This window comes from Jaculus jaculus, chromosome 1 (genome assembly GCF_020740685.1).
Source record: "Jaculus jaculus isolate mJacJac1 chromosome 1, mJacJac1.mat.Y.cur, whole genome shotgun sequence".
NCBI classification, from domain to species: Eukaryota; Metazoa; Chordata; class Mammalia; order Rodentia; family Dipodidae; genus Jaculus; species Jaculus jaculus.
The window spans coordinates 41,056,248-41,077,308 of NC_059102.1; the positions used below are offsets into that span (position 1 = coordinate 41,056,248).

The 21,061-nt window shown below is 42.4% G+C and overlaps 1 protein-coding gene and 1 pseudogene across 1 annotated transcript; both read left to right on the forward strand.

Annotated features, from left to right (window-relative positions):
• Nucleotides 1-790: 790 nt before the first annotated feature.
• LOC123460730 lies at nt 791-1,371 on the forward strand (annotated as a pseudogene).
• A 14,059-nt stretch (nt 1,372-15,430) lies between these two features.
• On the forward strand, nt 15,431-20,846 carry LOC101612144 (mannose-binding protein C-like). Its single transcript, XM_004653038.2, has 4 exons — nt 15,431-15,602; nt 15,970-16,086; nt 19,464-19,532; nt 20,473-20,846. The coding sequence occupies exons 1-4, from the start codon at nt 15,431-15,433 to the stop codon at nt 20,844-20,846; spliced, it is 732 nt and encodes a 243-aa protein (XP_004653095.1).
• The last annotated feature ends 215 nt before the right edge of the window (nt 20,847-21,061 follow it).

Here is a 21,061-nt window from a genome sequence, read left to right on the forward strand (position 1 = left end):
GCACAAGGTGGCACATGCATCTGGAGTTTGTTTGCAGTGTCTGGAGGCCCTGGTGTGCCCATTCTTTAGCTGCCTATCTCTATCTCCCTCTCCCTCTATCTCCCTTTCCCTCTCTTTCTCTCACATACACACACACATGAATAAATAAATAAATAAATAAAATATTTTTAAAAAATATTTTTTAAAGAGTAAAAGGGCTGGAGGGATAGCTTAGTGATTAAGGTGTTTGCCTGCAAAGCCAAAGGAGACAGGTTCAATTCCCCAGGACCCACATTAGCCAGATGCACAAGGGGGCGCACATGTCTGGAGTTTGTTTGCAGTGGCTGGAGCCCTGGCCTGCCCATTCTCTCTCTCTCTCTCTCTCTCTCAATCTCCCTCTTTCTCTGTTAAATAAGTAAATAAATAAAAATATTTAAAATTTTAAAAAGATTAAAAGGTAAGTAACTGCTTAAGCACACATGTGATCTTGATGATCTTTACCAGAAGGGCAATGAGACCACCATGCTTTGCCTTTGTCCTGTGTACAACAGCCTTATGGAAGAGAATGAGGGTCATAATCTTATTTCACACATGTAAAAACTGAAGTTCTGCCAGCACACGCAGCTTGTCTAAACTCTCAGTTGAGTTAAAGCAAGCCTTCTGGTGCAGCGTTAAAAGGCTTCAGGCGCAGCAATCTGGCTGTCATCTCCAGCCTTAGGTCCTCACAGCTGCACTTGTCTAGAGACCTGGGACACCTAAGCTGACAAGGCCTTGCTCCTTCTTACCAGTCTGTAGCCCTCATCGTGCTTCCATGACCATGTTCAGGGTATGCCCACTCCAGGGGTCCATACTGAAGGAGGTTCTGGAGGTACCCAAGGACCTCATCAGCAAGGACCACTGAGACATCAGCTCAAGTGAACCTGCAGAGCATGGACTCTTTCAATACCATCTTGGTGTAGCTCACCCTGCTCCCCAGAAGCTTCAAACCTACTGCTGTGACCACAACCTGGCCATAGGCATGAATCTCATTAGACTGTCCAAGGTATTAACATGCCAAGACATCATTACGCTAAGGGCTGAAGATAATACAAATACCTTGGTACCAGTATTTAAAGCACCAATTCAGGAGAAAGTTTCAGATTATGAAATGAAGTTAATGGATTTGGATTCCAGAACATGAGGACAGCTGTGTAAGAGTCCTTTTGGTGAAACACACATATATGCTGAGACCTCAGCCATATTACAGATGCTGCTGTAACGCCCTGTACAAAATAGGGAATGAGATTTTCTGGAAATGGAGAACTTGGGAATGGAACATATTCTGAAGTCTTTTCTGTATATTTTCTGTATATTTGTACCTCTGAGCACATGCACAGATACTGCTTTCTGTAGGTAATCTATTTTCTCTGTATTCTCTATAATATATTTAAAGAATAAAACCCAAAGTCAAAACTGGTCTTGTTCCCTATTGCTGAAGACACCACAGGCTGTGGCAACAGAACATGGAGTCATCATCCTACAACTGAAAGGGTAGCCAGTTCCCTCCTGGCTTGACCTCAGGGCACTAGAAAGTGCTATGGGAGCTGCCAGGAAACAATGGCTACCCACAGCAAAATAAGCAGGGGGCCCTACAAGCTACAAACCAAGAATACACACCTGTGCAAAGCAGCACACAGCCTGTGTGGGTAACCAACTGCTCTATGATTGAACATGAATGCACAGAGGGTGAGAACTCATACCTGGGCAGTATCCCATGGCCAGGAAACTAAGACTCCAGAGAAAATTCACCACTGCTCTCTGAATATCAAGAGTGAGCACACAGACCATAAAGTCTCTCAAATAACTGCATATCCCCTTTAATCCAAGCTGCTGTCACTCTTGGTTGGGGAATCTGTTTTATTTTAAATGGCAAAGAATACTGAGGCCATCCAAGATCCACCAATACAACAAGAAAAGATAGCTGACTGCCCACACAACACATCTAACACATCACCCGTGGCCCAGGAGACACTGCAGAGGAAGCAGAAGCATAAATACTGCTCTCACTGCTAGTTCAACAACCAGCACCAGGAAGATGGCGACAGAATGGCCAATCAAAACCCATCAAACACTGAGTTTGAATCCAGTTCTGATATTAGCAAGCAACAGTTCACTCCCCTCCATGCTTAGCCTCCACAGTGAAGTCCTCTTCCAACAACGATGGCCCGATGGAATGACTGTGGGGTGGTTTGAGGCAGGTGTCCCCCGTAAACTTAGCTGTTCTGGACGCTAGGTTCCCCAGCTGATGGCAGTTGGAAATTAACGCTTCCTGGAGGCAGTGTATTGTTGGGGGCAGGCTTATGGGTATTACAGCCAGTGTCCCCATGCCAGTGTTTGGCACACTCTCCTGTTGCTATGGTCCACCTTATGTTGGCCAGGGGGTGATGTCCACCCTCTGCTCATGCCATCGTTTTCCCCTGCCATCGTGGAGCTTCCCCCTCAAGCCTGTAAGCCAAAATAAACCTCGTTTTTCCCACAAAAAAAAAAGAGAACCAAAAGTGAGAGTAGCATTAATATAAGGGTATGAACATTAAGAGAAGTGCTTTCTGGGCAGTTTGGTGAGCATAGTATATACATTTAGGCAAACAGCAGCAGACGTTATACCTCTAGGGCTCATGAATACCCTGTTGTAGGTTTTCAGTATCAGGGATCTATTCCCTCCCATGGAGAGGGCCTCCAGTCATATATATGATATATTTTAATATTTTTCTCCATAGTTACCCTCTTATATCCTTCTCTCCATCACATAATAATCATTCTTCCCCATTAGTCCCCATCTTTCATGCCTTTACAAAAAAACCATTGATAGGCTGGAGAGATTGCTTAGTGGTTAAGGCACTTGCCTGTGAAGTCTAACAAACCCAAGTTCGATTCCCCATAACCCATGTAAGCCAGATGCACATGCTGGCACATGCATCTGGAGTTCATTTTCAGTGGCTAGATGCCCTGGCACAACTGTTCTCTCTATCTCTTTCATAAATAAGCAAAAATAAATGAATTAAAATTAAAAAAAAAAAACCCATCAAAGCAGAAACCCAAAGGCCACAGAAAACTCAACACTAAATCAGACTGCTAACAGGCTACCATGGCTCAGGGTACATTGCAGAAGAGAGGCAGAGAGATTTTAAGAGCTACAGTGTGGGTAGGAATATCCTGAGGCACAGTATCCCACACAAAATGAGGCCTTCATGACCCCACAGGGAATACCAACAACCCCACTGAAGAGGGCCCTCAGGAAAAGGGCGTATGGTATGGGGTGGGGGGAGGTGAGGGGATCTAGAGTTTAATCTTTTATAAAATTAAAATAAAAATTTTTAATTTGTATTGTTAAATACTGCTGGTGATTTTTGTAACAAAAGGATCATGATTCTAAGTGCAGTTTTGAGAAATTTTTTATTCAGAAAGTTAACTGAGTTTCAAAAGTCAAAAACAAGTAACAACAACAAAAACAAGCCTCTGATTCCAAATCTCAAGCGGTGTCTTTCCAATGACTTGTCAGTTAACAGTGCTTCCTCAGTGAGAAGAGCACTGTTTAATCATCCTGGAGAGGGTAAAGGGCCACCTGTAAGCAAGCTGTCATCCTGAGCTGTGCCATGTGCTGTGAATGAGGACCCAAAAGGAAGGGAAGTGACTATATGAGGGCAGGGGAACTTGAACCAGGTCACACAATCAAGAAGTTGCAGAGCTGGGATGCCACGCCTTAATACAGAAAAGGGGTGAGGAGCAGGCCAGAAGACCATTGTCTGTGTGGCCCAGTGAAGTGAGATGGATTTTTGGTGGGGCTGCCACAGTGGAAGCAGTGTTGAGAAGGTCCTAAAACTTCGAACACATGCACCCTACATGGGAGTCACCTATCTGTGAGTGTAGAGCGCAGTGTAACCAGGGGCTTGTTTATATAGAGAAGAGCCCAGGCTCTCAGAAAAGGTGGAGAGCAGAACTGGGCTCCTGCCGCACCAGCGTTCACATCTGTGCATTAACTGTCATACTGACTTCCCATCCACACACCCACCCAATCACAGCCCAGTTCCAGGGTCAGAGTCTAGAGGTCAGTTTCCTGACCTCGGGAGTAAGTACACAATAAAAGTGAAAAACCAAACAAAGGTCAAAGACCGCACCTCCAGTGTGACCTGGCATTACTGACCTTACCAGCTGTCAGCAGACCGAGAGCAGGGGAAAGCGGCTCTGGAGAGATGAAAGAGGGCTGAGGAAATCAGCCAGGGCTTGCTGCCTCTTCCATGCCCTGGAGCAACAGCCATCATCTGCCCTTGCCATGTGGCTGTGACCTCCCTGGACGTTGTGACAGATACACAAATGAGTCGGCAGGAAATGAAGAAACCAGGCCCTTCACAAGCTAAAGAAGGTCTGGTTGAAAGGGGCCTAGATGGGCACCTCGCTCTTATTCCTTCCGGCGTCTGAGGGTACTACAACGCATCCGATACATGGCCCTCGAGTCTTCCATGTGAAGTTCGTGTGGGGCTTTCTCAGTACTTGAAGCACACAAGACAATTTTATGACAGCTGCTATAATTAGATCTGGAATGTATCCCAAAGGCCCTTATGTAAGGCTGTCTCCAGCCTATGGCAACACTGGGAAATGGCAAAAACATCAAGAAGTCGAGATGGGGAGTCTGAGGTACCTGGAGGAATGCTCTCAAGGGGGACACTGGTCTTTTCCTCTTGTTATCACCCTTGGCCAGGAGGTGAACGGTCTTCTTCCACTACAAGCTCCTGCCATGAGGTATTGCCTCACTGCCGGCACGAAAGCAACAGGGACAACAAACAGACTACAGACTAAAATGTCCAAAACAACTAGCCATTATAAATTTTTCCTCTTTATAACTCAACTATCTTAAGAATGTTATCAGTATAGTGGAAAGCCGGCTAACCAAGAAAAGCAGCTACATTAGAAATGTAGTTCATAACTGAATGGACTGTGCTTCTAAAAGCATTGCTCCATCTCATCTATACTGTCCCACTGACCACTGGAACATGATTCAAGCCATTTACCATAAGACATTCATCTTCTTCCCCAGATGCTGTTCTTTAGGCCTATGTTTTCTATTTCCATTAAATCTTAGATATTCAACTCAGGAACACAAATGCCCATTAAAACATCTCCTCATTTACACTTCACAACTAACCAATTCCAAGTTTAGGCACGTATACCTTCTAGGTGCTTCTTTCTGAATTTACCTACCATTACCCCAATCCTGGCTGCCTTCATCTGCCAGTTTTTCCTTGAGTGCTACTTTTGACCAGTTCTCTTCCCTCAGTCTTTCTCCACATTGTAGTCAGAACAATACTTACAAACTTCAAATGTCATCATCTCTCTCTTTACAAGGTCTTGCTATGAATGGGCTTATGCCCCATGGTCTCTCACTGTGAGTGCAGGCTGGTCTAATGGCACTCTGGCTTTTCCCCACCTTCAAACAATTGGACAGGTTACTCACTCTGTGAAACTTGGACAAAACTCTAAAGGAAGCATGGATGGCCTGTTTTTTGCATATATATGTGAGTGGGGTGTGCATGCATACTCATGTATATGTGGATACATATGTGAATGTGAGTGTGCATGCATATGTGTATGTATGTGTGGAGGCCAGAGATTGACATCAGTGTCTTCCTCCATCACTCTCTACCTTATTGTTTGAGACAGAGTCTCTCACTGAACTTTGGAGCTCACGAATTTGGTGACATTATTTAGTCTGTAGACCCCTAGAATCCTCCAGTCTCTGCTCCCCAGTTCTGGGATTACAGGCATGTACCACCATGATGAAGATCAGAAGATATGCCCTTAATCTTGTGTGATAAGCACTTTACTAACTGAGCCCAGACCAGCATGGTTAGTCTTTGAAACACTCACTAACTTTTCTTGAGACCTCTTTTTAGAACCTTTTCCTTTAATTTTTTAAAAACTTTTTATTGACACTTTCTATAAACATAGACAATAAATCATGATAATTCTGTCCCCATTTAAAACTTTTTTCTCTTAAGATAATCTTAGTCTCACACAGAAGTTGAAAAACATACTACAGTTCCCATACACAGGCTGGAGAGATGGCTCAGCAATTCAGAGCATTTCCTGGGCCAAGGAGGCCTGAGAGACCACTCTACTTCACCAGGACCCACATAAACAGCTGGGCATGGTCACACACGTTGTAAACCCAATCCCAAAGGGAAGCAGATACATGAGAACCTCCAGCACTCAGAAGAATGGCAAGCTGGGGGATGAGAAACTGCGGCTCAAGTAAGAACGGGCAGAAGGGTTGAAAGGACACCCAACGCTTGACTTGGGCCTCTGCTGGCAAACGCATCCCACAGTTGGAAGCAACTGAAGCTTCCAAACTATACTATGTACATGCAGAGGGAAGTGATTCGTCCTCAAAATGGGATGAAATTATGAAAGCTGCTGCAACCTAGATGAAACCTAAAGGCACTCCACTACACAAAATAAGCCAGACACAAAAGATGGTTGGTTATTGCAAGATTGCAACGAAGAGAGGCATCCAAGTAGTTAACTTTGGGCTAGAGAGATGGCTCAGCAGTCAAGCATGAGAGCCTGAGGAGACTTGCGAGACGGCTGGAATTGAACCAATAAACAGCAGGATGGAGCCCTTCGCCCCTGTAAGGCCAGTCCCGGTAGGAGAGAAGAAACCAGAGATTCCAAGAGCTCACAGCTCACGCACGCACACAACCTTGTAGAAACAGAAAGCGGAACTGGAATTACCAGTGGTCGAAGGATAAAATATAGCTGGAGATGAAGTAGTTTCCCGACAATATGAATACTCTCACTGATGTGTATGCATAATAGTGTGCAAAATGGGGCTGGGGAGATGGCTCAGCAGTTAGGGTGCTTGCCTGTAGAGCCTAAGAACCCCAATTCAGTTCCCTAGTACCCAAGTAAAGACAGATACACAAGGTGGCACATGAGTGTGCAATTCGTTTGCAGGGGCTGGAGGACCTCTCTCTCTCCCTCTTTCTTTCGCCAGTCTCTCTTCTTCCCTCTTTCTCTTTCATGCTCTCTCTCAAATAAATAAATAGTATTTAAAAAAAGAAAAATGGTAGATTTTATGTCATATGTATTTTACATGTGGCTGTAATACAATGACATGCAATTAATATGAACAAATATAGCCTAAGGTAGAAGGACAGGGTTGGACAATTTTGATAAGATCTCAAAAGGTTTCTCTGAAACAGGAAGCTTCAAATAGAAGAGAAAGAGCAATCTAGAAGTATGCCAGACAGCGGGGATGTCATGGTCAGGGTGTTAAATGTAGAATCTGAGAAAGGGACAGTCTTCACATGTGAGTAGCAGGAAGAGGTCTACCGAGGCTTCATACATGACTATCTGTGCACACATGAGTAGCTGTGTAGAGAGTTAATGTGCACAGATCACAGGTATATATTCATGTGTATCTGTATGCTTCTCTATTGGAACTAAGGATCTTTTTAAAATTTTTACTATATTTTTTTAAATTTTTTCATACATGTATATATGTTCAGTATGTTCCCCTCCATGCCCCCCCACCCCTCCCATTAGTGCTTTTTGCCCTAGACAGTATTACTTCTACTATTATGTTATATATAAAATGTATTTATAGGGGCTGGAGAGATGGCTTAGCAGTTAAGCGCTTGCCTGTGAAGCCTAAGGACCCCGGTTCAAGGCTCGGTTCCCCAGGTCCCACGTTAGCCAGATGCACAAGGGGGCGCACGCGTCTGGAGTTCGTTTGCAGTGGCTGGAAGCCCTGGCACGCCCATTCTCTCTCTCCCTCTATCTGTCTTTCTCTCTATGTCTGTCGCTCTCAAATAAATAAATAAAAATAAAATAAATTTAAAAAAATTTAAAAATAAATGTATTTATAATACAATTTTATCTATCTATATAAAATGTAGGAACGGGCTGGAGAGATGGCTTAGCGGTTAAGTGCTTGCCTGTGAAGCCTAAGGACCCCGGTTCAAGGCTCGGTTCCCCAGGTCCCACGTTAGCCAGATGCACAAGGGGGCACACACGTCTGGAGTTTGTTTGCAGAGGCTGGAAGCCCTGGCGCGCCCATTCTCTCTCTCTCCCTCTATCTGTCTTTCTCTCTGTGTCTGTCGCTCTCAAATAAATAAATAAATAAATAAATTTTAAAATGTAGGAACCTCAGATGAGAGAAAACATATATTTGTTGTCTGCAATTTTATGAGGTCCCATTTGTCAATTGTTGGCCTTATTTCATGATGAATGGATTTCTATTGAGAAAGTTCTTGCCTATGCCTATATCTTAAAGTGCTTTCCCTACTTTTTCCTTTAACAGTTTTATAATTTCAAGTCTTTTGTTAAGATCTTTGATCCACTTGAAGTTGATTTTGTGCAAAATGAGAGAGATGTGGATTTACTTTAATTCTTCTACATATGGACATCCAGTTTTCCCATCATCATTTTTCAAAGAAGCTATCTTTTCTTCAGTGTATAGTTTTGGTATCTGTTGCAATCAGGTTTGCATTACTGATAGAAATCACCAGACCAAGAAAAGTTTTTGGGACAAAAGGTTTGTTTTGGCTTGGCGTGGTGGGTCACGCCTTTTAATCCCAGCACTCAAGAGGCAAAGGTAGGAGGATCACTGTGAGTTCAAGGCCAGCCTGAGAATACAGAGTGAATTCCAGGTCAGCCTGGGCTAGAGTGAAAAACCAAAAAAAAAAAAAAAAAAAAAAACCCAGAGGGGATTATTTTGGCTTACAGACTCAAAGAAAAGCTCCATCATGGCAGGGGAAAACAATGACATTAGCAAAGAGTGGACATCAACCCCTTGCATCAGGTGGACAATAGCAAAAGTAGAGTGTGCCAAACACTGGCAAGGGGAAAGTGACTATAATACCCATAAGCCCACCCTAACAATGCACTGCCTCCAGGAGGCATTAATTCCCAAATTCCTATTAGCTGGGAACCCAGCATTCAGAACACCTAAGTTTATGGGGGACACCATGACAGCATCTTAATAAAAGAAGTCAGGTGACTGTAGCTGTGTGGGTTTATACCTGGATTTTGATTCTGTTGATCTATGTGTCTGTTTCTGTGCTAGGACCAGGCTGTTTTTGTTGCTATGGCTCTTTGGAACCATTTGAAATCAGCTATGGTGATACATCCAGTATTACTCTTTTTGAACAGGATTGCTTGGACTTTTGTGTTCTAGTAGTAAATTGAAGGTTGTTCTTACTATTTCAATATAGATTAGTGTTAGAACTGTGATTGGGATTGCATTGAATCTGTATATTGCTTTGGGTAGGATGGCAATTTTGACAATATTATTTCTTCCAATTCATGAGCATAGGAGGTTTTTTCCATCTTCTACTATCTTCTTCTTTTTCTTAGTTAGGTTTATTCCAAAGTGTGTTATTTTCTTTGAGGTAGTTGTGAGATTGAATGTGATTTCTTCCTTAGCATATCTGTCAGTATGAGAAGGACTGATTTTGTATGTTAATTTTGGATCCTAAAACTTTACTGAAAGTGTTTATCAATACTAACTGTTTTCTGATGGAGTTTTTAGGGTTTCTTATGTATAGAATTACATCATTTGCAAATTAGGATACTTTGACTTCATTCTTTCCTGTTTGTATCCCTTTTATTTCCTTCTCTTATCTTATTTCTCTAGCTAAAAGTTAACAAAATAGTGAACAAAAGTGGGGAGAGTCGACACTCTTGTCTTATTCCTGATCTTAGGGAAATTTTTTGAGGTTTTATTTCTCCATTTACTGCAGGGCTTATGATAGTTTTGTCATATATAGGCAATTATTTTGTGGTGGTCCTTCCATTCCTAGTCTCTTCATGAAGGAATGTTGCATTTTGTCAAAAGCTTTTTCTTGGGCTGGAGGGATGGCTTAGCGGTTAAGGCATTTGCCTGCAAGACCAAAGGACCCAGGTTCGATTCCCCAGGATCCATGTAAGCCAGATGCACAAGGGAGTGCACACATCTGGAGTTCGTTTGCAGTGGCTTGAAGCCCTGGCATGTCCATTCTCTCTCCCTCTTTCTCTGTCAAATAAATAAATAAAAATAAAATATTTTTTTAAAGTTTTTTGTCTATAGAGGAGGTCATGTGATTTCTCTCCTTGAATCCACTTATGTGACACATTACATTTATTGATATTCAGATATTGAACCATCCATGCATCTCTTGAATGAAGCCCATCTGATCATGGTGAATAATTTTTTGATGTGTTCTTGTATTTGGTTTGTACATATTCTGTTGAGAATTTTCATATCAATGTTCTTCAGGAAGATTGATTTATAATTTTCTTTTTTATAGCCTTAAATAGTTTTTTAAATATTTATTAGCAAGGGAAGAGAGAGAAAGAAAAAGAGAAAGGAAGTGAGGAAGGGAGAGAGAGAGAGAGAAAATGGATACACCAGGACGTATTGCTACTGCAAACAAACTCTAGATATATGTGACATTTTGTGCTTCTGGTATGATGTGGAAACTGGGGAATCAAACCCAGGCTGTTAGACTTAATAAGCAAGTGCCTTTAACTGCTGAGCCATCTCTCCAGCCCCTTTAGATAGTTTTGATATTAGGGTAATACTGGCTTGATAAAAAGAATTTGAAAATGTTTTTCCCCTTGCTACTTCATGAAATAATTTGAGAAGTATTGATGTTGAGTTTCTTCTTTAAAGATTTAGTGAAATTCTGCAGTGAATCTATCTGGGCACAGCCTTTTTCAATTGTGAGGTTTTTTTGAATTTTTTTTTTTCAAGGTAGGATCTCACTCTAGCTCAGGCTGACCTGGAATTCACTATGTAGTCTCAGGGTGGCCTTGAACTCATGGTGACCCTTCTACCTCTTCCTGCCAAGTGCTGCGATTGAAGGCGTGTGCCACCACACCCAGCCCCAAATATCTTATTTATTTATTTATTTACGTATGTTTGTATTTGAGAGACAGAGAGAGAGGAAGAAGCAGATAGAGAAAGAATGGGTATGCCAGGGCCTCCAGCCACTGCAAACAAACTCCAGATGCTTGTGCCACATTGTGCATTTGGCTCATGTGAACTCTAGGGAATTGAACCTTAGACCTTAGGCTTCACAGGGTAGTGCCTTAACCACTAAGCAACCCCTCCAGCCCTAGTTGGGAATTTTTGTTTTATTACTGCTTGAATTGTCTATAACTTTTGTAGGTGTGGTGGTTTGAATGTGAAATTTGCTCCTAGCCTCATGTGTTTGTGATTCAGCCTCATACTCAGTCCCCAGCTAGTAGAGCCTTAATGGAGGAAGTGTGTCATTATGTGGATGGGAGCAGACCTTGAGATTTATCAGTCCTGTTGGTGAAAATTCCCTGTTAATTTGACAAGATGAGATTCCCAGACTCTGCTCTGCGATACTTATCCCTGCCATGATGAATCTTCCTCTGGAAACAGTAAGCTAAAACAAATCCTGTCCTTCCATAAACTGCTTATGGTCAGGCATTTTGTCCCAGCAGGCAAGAATGTAATTGCTGGAGGAGGACATATACATTTAGAAATTTATCATTTTTTTTCAGATTTTCCAATTTAATGCAATATAAGCTTTTAAGGTATGTCCTTATGATTTGCTACTTTCATTAGTGTCAGTTGTAATATCTCCCTCTTCTTGTCTAGTTTTGTTAATGTAGGTTTTAATCCCTCTTTCACTTGGTTTGAAAAAAGGTATCTCAATCTTATTTATCTTCTCAAAGAACCAACTATTCCTTTCATTGATTCCTTGTGTTTGTGTGTGTGTTCACACATGTGCATGTGTGTGCATATGTCCACATGAGTATGCATGCATACGGAATTCCAAGGACAGTCTCCAGTGTCATTCCTCAGGATTACCTTTTGGGATACATGATCTCTCCTGGCCTGCAACTTGTCAAGTTTCCGGCTGACCAGCAAGCCCCAGGGGTGCTCCTGTCTTGGCCTCCCAGCACAGAGGTTACAATCGTGTGCCACCACACCCCAGCTTTTTTTTACATGAGCTCTAGGGAATTGAACACAGGTAATCGTGCTTACAAGACAAGCTTTGTACCAACTGAGCTATCTTCCCAACCCTCTTTATGACTTTTTTATTTGTATTACCTTAACTTATGTCCCTCATCTTAACTATTCCTTTGCTCCTACTTGGCTTGTTTGGTTTGTTCTTATTTTTCCAAAGCTATTAGTTACACTGTTGTTTGTCTGAAATCTGTCTTTTTTTTAATGTGTGCCCTGATAGTTTTAATATTTCTTTTACAATTGTTCTCATTTCCCATAACTTTCAGTAGATTGTGTTTTCATTTTCAATCAATTATATATATTTTTTTCTTTTTATTGACTCTTTGTTTGGTTTGGTTTGGTTTGGTTTGGTTTTGGTTTGGTTTTTTTTTTTTTTTTTTTTTTTTTTATTTGAGAGCGACAGACACAGAGAGAAAGACAGATAGAGGGAGAGAGAGAACAGGCGCGCCAGGGCTTCCAGCCTCTGCAAACGAACTCCAGACGCGTGCGCCCCCTTGTGCATCTGGCTAACGTGGGACCTGGGGAACCGAGCCTCGAACCGGGGTCCTTAGGCTTCACAGGCAAGCACTTAACCGCTAAGCCATCTCTCCAGCCCTGGTTTTTGTTTTTGAGGTCAGGTCTTGCACAGGCTTACCTGGACTTCACTATGTAGTCTCAGGCTGGCCTTGAACTCATAGTAATCTTTCTACTTCAGCTTCCCAAGTGCTGGGATTAAACTTTTCTTTTTTTTTTTAAGTTATTTTTACTTATTTATTTATTTATTTAAGAGCAACAGACGCAGAGAGAAAGAGAGAGACAGAGAGAGAGAGAGAGAGAGAGAGAGAATGGACGTGCCAGGGCCTCCAGCCACTGCAAATGAACTCCAGATGCGTGTGCCCCTTTGTGCATCTGGCTAACATGGGTCCTGGGGAGTCGAGCCTCTAACTGGGGTCTTCAGGTTTCATAGGCAAGCGCTTAACCACTAAGCCATCTCTCTAGCCCTAAACTTTTCTTGACATTTTCAATGACCCATCCATCACTCAATAGTGTGTTGTTTAATCTCCACGGCTTTGTGTATTTCCTCTTGTTATTGGTTTCTCTTGCTATTGATTTCTAGTTTTATTCCATGTGGTCAGATAAAATACCTATTTCCCATTTGTATGGGATGGTCTATAAATAATAACTAGGTCCATTTGACCCATAATATCATTTAACTTATGTTTTTTGTTGTTGTTATTGTTTTTGTTGTTGTTGTTTATCAGAATGACCTACCTGCTGGTGAGAGCAGTGTATTGAAATCACCCATTTTTATTGTTTGGAGCTAATCTGTAGTGTCATTTCTACTGGCATTTGTTTTATAAAATTTGGTGTAGCTGTTTTCAGTGTATATATGTTTAGAATTGTAATATCTTCTCTCTCTCTCTTTCTCTCTCTCTCTCTCGGTTTTTTGAGGTAGGGTCTCACTGCAGCCCAGGTTTATCTGGAACTCACTCTGCAGTTTTAGGCTGGCCTCAAACTTGCAGTGATCCTCCTACCTCAAGCCTCCCAAGTGCTGGGATTAAAAGGTGTGCACCACCTTATAATGTCCTCTTAATAGACTGTTTCTTAATCAATAAGATGTGATATTCTTTACCTCTTCTGACTAATTTTGGTTTGGTTAGAACAGAGATGTCTTGCTTACTAGTTAGTTCCATTTACTTGGAGTACCTTTATCCATCCTTTCAGCACAAGGTAGCAGCTATCTTTGAGGGCAAGGAGTGGGTTCATGAAGGCAAAAATAAATAGATAAATAATAGAAAATAAATAGTGCAGTGGTTTGATTCAGGTGTGTTCCATAAACTTTTGTGGTCTGGTTGCTTGATCCCCAACTGATGACAATTTGGGAATAAGAGCCTTGCTGGAGGTGTGTTGTTGGGGGCAGGCTTTGGGTGTTATGTGCAGCTCCCCCTTGCCAGTGTTTAGCACTCTCCTGCTGCTGTTGTCCACCTGATGCTGGCCAGGAGGGGATGTCTAGCCTTTTCTCATATCATGTTTTTCTCTGCCATGATGGAGTTTCCCCTTAAGAAACTCCTAAAAAAGAGTTATTTATTAATCTGGGGTTGAAGGCCAGCCTGTGTTATCCCTTCCTACCAGGTTCGGCCTCCTCCCTCACTCAGAGACATCTGCCAGAATCCCAGGCTAGAGGGCCCACTTTCATGTCCCTGAATCCTTGCTGTGTGGAAGACCTGTAAGTCATTTCTGGAGAATGGATGTGAGTTCCTCAATCCAGAGTCTGGAGATCTGGCTTTATGCTGAGGCCTGGAGAAGGCAGTCTATGGGTGGAGAAAGAAAAATGAGAGGCAGAAATCATGTTGGTGGTGTTCTTCCTCTGCTTGCTGGCACACTTGAGAGTTTCCTTAATTATCTATTTGCAAAGGGCACAGTTTCTGAAGCAAGACATGGAACATGGGACTCCTGGGACTAGGCTATTCAGATGGCCTAGAAATTTCCTAGGAATAGATGGAAGAAAGCCTTGAAATACTGCTGAAATGTTGTAACTAAGAAATGGGGGGCTGGAGAGATGGCTTAGTGGTTAAGCACTTGCCTGTGAAGCCTAAGGACCCCGGTTCGAGGCTCGGTTCCCCAGGTCCCACGTTAGCCAGATGCACAAGGGGGCGCACGCGTCTGGAGTTCGTTTGCAGAGGCTGGAAGCCCTGACGTGCCCATTCTCTCTCTCTCCCTCTATCTGTCTTTCTCTCTGTGTCTGTCGCTCTCAAATAAATAAGTAAATAATTTTTAAAAATTCTTTAAAAAAAAAAAAGAAATGGGAGAGGGATTCAAGGTAGGTTGTATAATTGCTAATAGTTTTATAGAAAACAGATTATGGGGGGATACCTGACAGGAAATATATAGAGATCTAAGTCCCTGTCTGAGCCAAAAGAATTGAGAAATTTCCAGAGAAAATGATTTCTTGGACCAGCCTGTCTTGCAGTAGGAAATAAAACTCCAAGAGGAAGAATATTTTAGATAACTCTGGGCTAAGCTAGTAGCTTGTAAACTTCATCTGAGATTGGGATCTGACTCTTAGCCTCTGAATCACTAGCTGTTAGCTCTGTGCCTGAAGCTGAGTGAATGATAGCTAGCTGTGCTTGAGAACAGAGAAATCATCTTCCCAGATGTGGAAAAATAGGATTTGAGTTGCAAATGGGAGGCCAAAGGTTAGGCAGGAGAGAGATCTCCTTCAGAACATTGTGTCTCTGCCTAGCCACACTACCTCAGCCATGAGCATGAAGGAGCTAGTGACGTAAAGTCCTGTTTCTCTCTCTGACATGGGAAACATGTCCACAACCAAGCAGCAGCATCACCAGAGGCCAGGACACAGGTCCCTCCCCCTGAAGGTCTCTCATGGCATGTTCATGTGACTAACTGAAAAAGATGAAATAATCTTTTTTGTTTCCCTATATCAAGGTGAGGACCATGTCCCTGTTTCCATTTTTGCTCCTTCTGAGTATAATAACGTCTTGTGCAAGCACTGTAACCAAAGAAGTTGAAAATACCTGCCCTACGATTGCCTGCGGTTGTCCAGGCCTGAATGGCTTTCCAGGAAAAGATGGACATGATGGTACCAAGGGAGAAAAGGGAGAGCCAGGTACTCAGTGGATTGTTCTGCCTCTGGGCATCTTTACCTTCCAGAGGAAACTGCTGCACATGAAAGAAGAGAGATGTCCTACTTAGGTTTGCTGCATTTTTCTCAGCTACATATTATAACTCAAAAGAAAGATTCAACTCTGGTTCTCTGGCATCCTAGACTTTCACCTGGAAGTTTTGGCCTTCATTAGGCTGTCCCATAGAGCAGAAGGGAATGATCTCTTCTCTGAGTCACTGGAAGCAATAGCTCAGAAAGGCTGGCCCTGGGTCTGTGTCTCCTTTCTCTAGAATGGGATTAGACATCAAGCTTTTAGAAGAGGACAACACAAACACAGATACTAACTCATATTTCCTATGTCTTCTAACAGGTGTAGGACTCAGAGGCTTGCAGGGGCCTCCTGGAAAGTTGGGGCCTCCAGGACCCCCAGGAATTCCTGGGTCAAAAGGAGCAATGGGACCAAAAGGAGACAGTGGGGAAAACGCAGGTAAGAAGATCACCTCAGAACATCTATGCTAAAGGCATCTAGGACTCTGGAACCTAGAATACCAAATAGGATATGCCCTTGCTCTCAGAGCTACAAGGGACAATGCCCAAGTCTGCTACCTGACCAAGGCCCCTAAATATTCTCTGGTTACTTGGAGCCTTGGAAGTTTCCCATTAATGCCTAGGTAAAGACTTACAAAACCTTCAAGACCTCTCTTTCCCAGGTACTCTCTAGAAGGTGGAAACACAGGTTCCTATCTGAGACAATCTTCAGCTGAGGCTCTGGCCCCAAGAAGAAATTGTCATATCTAAACATGGGCTTACTATGTATGTTTTACTCAAAGTGTATTTACATAGCATGTCAGTTATATTTCACTTCATAAGAAACCAATACAAATTCAGTAAGTTAAAAACAAAACCAGTTATTCAAATATAGTTCCATGAGTCACAGCCATAGGAATTCTGTTTTTCCAGGTCATACTTATGTCTGTGGCTTGCCAATAGTCTCATTCACATATTTGACTTTTGTTTGGGTGTAAACTTGGGTGAGAAGGTGTAATTAAGCCAAGGTTTTCTGCTATTACCTGCACAGCAGGGCCCAAGGAAATCTGCAGGGGGACTGACTGCAAGGTTTAAGAAAACACACTAGACACTTTGGCTAATTTGAAAGTGGGGGAACCAGGGCCCTCTATGTCAGAGGACAGAAGCTTGGAGCCTTAGTCCACTAAGCTTCTATTCTTCAGCTTGCAAAAGTTCATTAATTATTAACTGTTAGTTTAGCATAGATTATCATAGGAGGACTTTCTCACAAGATGACTTGCTGTGTTATTTTAAAACAAAGCAGATGTTGACAGAGAAAGAAGTAAGTTACCCAGCAGGGCTTTGCAACCTGCAGCTACAAGGACAAACTCCTCATCAGCCTTGGAGAAAGAGGCACTGCGTTCCAAACTTGCATTGGCGAATGTTTATTGGCTTTGTCATAATAAACATTCTTGATTTATGCTTTGCACAAATTGCTGTCAGCACAGTTTCAGGTATGGTGGTGGCCTGACAGATTTCTATTTTTTAACTTTTGTATTGATGATTTTCACACATGAAGATAATATAATTTGATCATAATCCCTTCCCAATACCTTCTTCTGTTTCCCCTAAACCCTCTTCACTAAACTCCTTTCCAGCTAGATCCTCTTTTTTTTAATTTATTTTTACTAGATATGGACATACTTAGTATGTAAACAACACATGTTGGTACCATCATTTCCCTTATCCCTGCCCCTTATCCAAAGAGGTCCTCCTTCTTGGGGATGCACATTAATCCCATGGGGACTATGGGTCATGCATTATAGGGACAGCAGTCACTTATGAGGGAGAGGCAATGTCTGTGCAAAATGTCTGAACTTGTGGCTCTAACAATCTTTCCTCCCCCTCTTTCACAAAATTCCCTGAGCCATGTTGGGTGTATTTCAAGTTTACTTCAGTGATGGGCTCTTAGGAGCCTCTGGTTCTCTGCTTTGGTAGGTATTGAGTGTTCTCAGTGTTTATCTCCTTCACCCTTGTGCTGATATCAGGTTCACCTAAAAAGCAGCACTCTTGCTAATTTCTCCAATTTCTCTGTTGTTTCAGCTGGGGTCAGGGTGGAGTGCAATGGGCCATTTATCTCCTCAGGTCTTACTCCCATTTGAAAAAGAGAAGCAGATTCTCCAGTGGAGAGTGAAGTCAGCACTGGTTAAATGGGATAACCTTTATTAATTTAGAGAGAATTTAAAGGGCACAGACCCTCTTCTATCCCAAGATTAGTGGGAGCTTGACATTGGAAAGCAAAATCATTATATGGATATGATTCTGACTTGGTTCCCAGTTCCAGATGTGGTTTACTTTCCACTGAGAAGATCCATTTAGCCAATCCAAGAGCAGTTGGTTACCCACCATGGCTGTGCCACTATTGCACTTGTGTGAGCATCATGTCAGATGCTTTGCTTCTGAGTCACTTAGACTTTGAGTTGCTCATACAGATGTTGGCCACTTTCCCCTGGTAACTCATGTAGTGCCTTCCAGCACCAGATGGGCCAACTGCCTGGGGACTGGTTCTCTTCCAGATTCCAACCAGGTCTCTCATGATCTGTGCCAACAGTGTATGATGTCTTCAGCAGTAGAGTCTTACCATTAACCTCTGGTGGGTAATCAAGACCCTGTTCTATTTTGATGACTTATTTTCCACCCTTCTCCATTTTCCAAGCCAAAATGTTTACCATCTCAATTTTGTGGAAGTATCATTGAGGTAGCAACAGCAATTATGGGATCGTAATGTAAAATGGTCACTTCATGTCTGGAACATAGCAACCAAAGTACTCCTCCCCATCCTCTGGCTCTTACACTGTTTCCACCTGCTCTTCTGCAGTGTTTCTGGAATCTTGGAAGGGAGGTTATAGATGCCTCAATTAGCACTGAGCACTCAACCTTATTCTCAACTTATTCTCAGCACTTTGGAGTTTTGAGCCTCCCCAGTAGCCACCTCCATGTACAAAAGGAAGATTCTCTGGCCAAGGTGTGATCAGCACTAACCTATGGGGATAAACATAACATAAATATTTCGAGGACAATCAGATGAGCAGAGCATATTCATTTAGTCAGCCCATAGTGTGACCTTTGCAACCATAGGCTTTTGAGTAGGTTTTCAGGACTAGGCATGTATTCTCGCCCATGGAGCAGGTCTCAGATCCAGAGAGCAGTTAGTTACCCTGATATCAATCATGCCACTATTGTAGAAGTGGGAACCTCTGAGCCAAGGGTTTCTTATCATATCACAGGTCACCCAAGGCTTGATCACATAGTAGTAATTAGAGGATTCCTAAGAACAAAAGCTTCAAGGTCCCCTGAAGATGTCACCTGCGTCATATTATATTGGTCATAACAAGTCCAGCCCATAATCAAGGAGGGTAGAAAAAAACGTAATGAGAAGCAACACCATATCATAGTCATTTTAACACCTACCTGCCTCTCCACTTGAATAATGGGCAACTCAAAAAAAGGTTGTGGCTTCTGACTTGCTTTGTAACAAATTTGAAGAAATTAAAAAAAAAAAAAAAAAGCAGTAGGGGCCAACACAAAGTTAAGGCAGAAAAGACGCATTTCAGCCTCTTTTTATCTACCATGTGGGCCCAAGTAAGGAGACAACACTTTTTAGCAAAAGCAGCTTCCAAAAGCTTGTCTCAGATACAGTTAGCAGATACATTGGTATTTTAGGCTAGAAAAGGGATTTTGTCCCCCTTTATGGTATATCAGTAAACCACTTTTTATCTGAAAAAGATAGCCTCCTTCCTAACATGTACCACTCTGGGACTCCATCTTAACAAGGCTTCTTGCTGTTTCCCTTTCTAGAATGTGATACTAGCATGGCGGACTTGGAAATAGCAGCTCTGCGATCGGAACTGAACCGCATCAAAAAGTGTAAGCTTCTCTCTTATGCTTCAGGCAGCTTAAAGTTTGGGAATGGCAGAAAGCAAAAAATAGTCATTGAATGCATATAATTTCTGACTGCCTAAATAGGCACTTCTCATATTCAGATTTCATGAAATCCTCCCAACAGTCTTTTCATTACTCTGTACTGCTGATGTCTAAGTTTGGCAATGGAACCAAACTTGTTTCTTCAGGCTGTGGCCAAATATTGTCAGACATTTTTGTGTTCTCTCAAGTTATCATTATAATAGAATTCACAACTCCAAATTATATGTTTTATAGAATTCTGATCCAAAGAGACAAAAGCTTTGTGCCTGTCTATTACTTTTTTTAAATAGTTGAATTTTATTTATTTATTTGACAGAGTGAAAGAGGGTGGAGAGAGAGAGACAGAGAACGGGCATGCCAGGGCCTCCAGCCACTGCAAACAATGTGCCACTACCTTGTTCATCTGGCTAATGTGAGTCCTGGGTAATTGAACCTGGATCCTTTGGCTTTGCAGGCAAATGCCTTAACCACTAAACTATCCCTCCAGCCCCTGTCTATTACTTTTAACAAATAAAAAAGTAAGATACCAATTAGATTTTTAAGGTTAAAAAATAAACTTTATTTTGAATCAGTATGCCCTGCATATTTCACAGGAATTTTTGTGCATGAAAAAAAATTCATTGTAGCCAGGTATGGTGGTGCATGTCTTTAATCCCAGCACTCGGCAGGCAGAGGTAGGAGGATTGCCATGAGTTCAAGGCCACCCTGAGACTTCATAGTGAATTCCAAGTCAACCTGGACTAGAGTCAGACCCTACCTTGAAAAAAAAGTCATTGTTTATCTGAAATTCAAACTCAATCTGCATTTTATGTGGCAATTATTTTATTCAGAAATATGTGCTGGCTCACCATCAACCAGTATCACCTATGCTTTTGTACTTTAGGGTTGTCCTTCTCTATAGGTGAGGAAGTTGGGAAGAAGTTCTTCTTGAGCAGTGGCAAAAAGATGAGCTTTGACGAAGTGAAGGCTCACTGTGCCAATTTTCAGGCCTCTGTTGCCACCCCCAAGAATGCTGAGGAAAACAGAGCCATCCAGAATGTGGCCAAAGACGTTGCCTTCCTGGGCATCACAGATGAGAAGCAAGAAGGCCACTTTGTGGATACAACAGAAACAGAACAACACTACACTAATTGGAATACGGGTGAACCCAACAACGTTGACAGTGTGGAACACTGTGTGGTGATCTTGTCAAATGGCAAGTGGAATGATATCCCTTGCTCTAACCCGTTTTTGGCAGTCTGCGAATTCTCTGTTTGAAGCAACATGCCCCTCACCTTCCTTTTGTTCCTTTATTGCACCCACAGCCACCAGCCTGCTTTGGAACATAAAATATATCAAGTTCGCCAAGCCCAGTATTGAATTGCTCTTTGGTGGAGAATTGGAGACAGTGAGAAGAATGGGTCAGATGATGGGATGGTGAGGAAGAGAGAAGCTGGGGGTAGCGCCCTGAGAGTCTGAGGGAAGTCGGACTC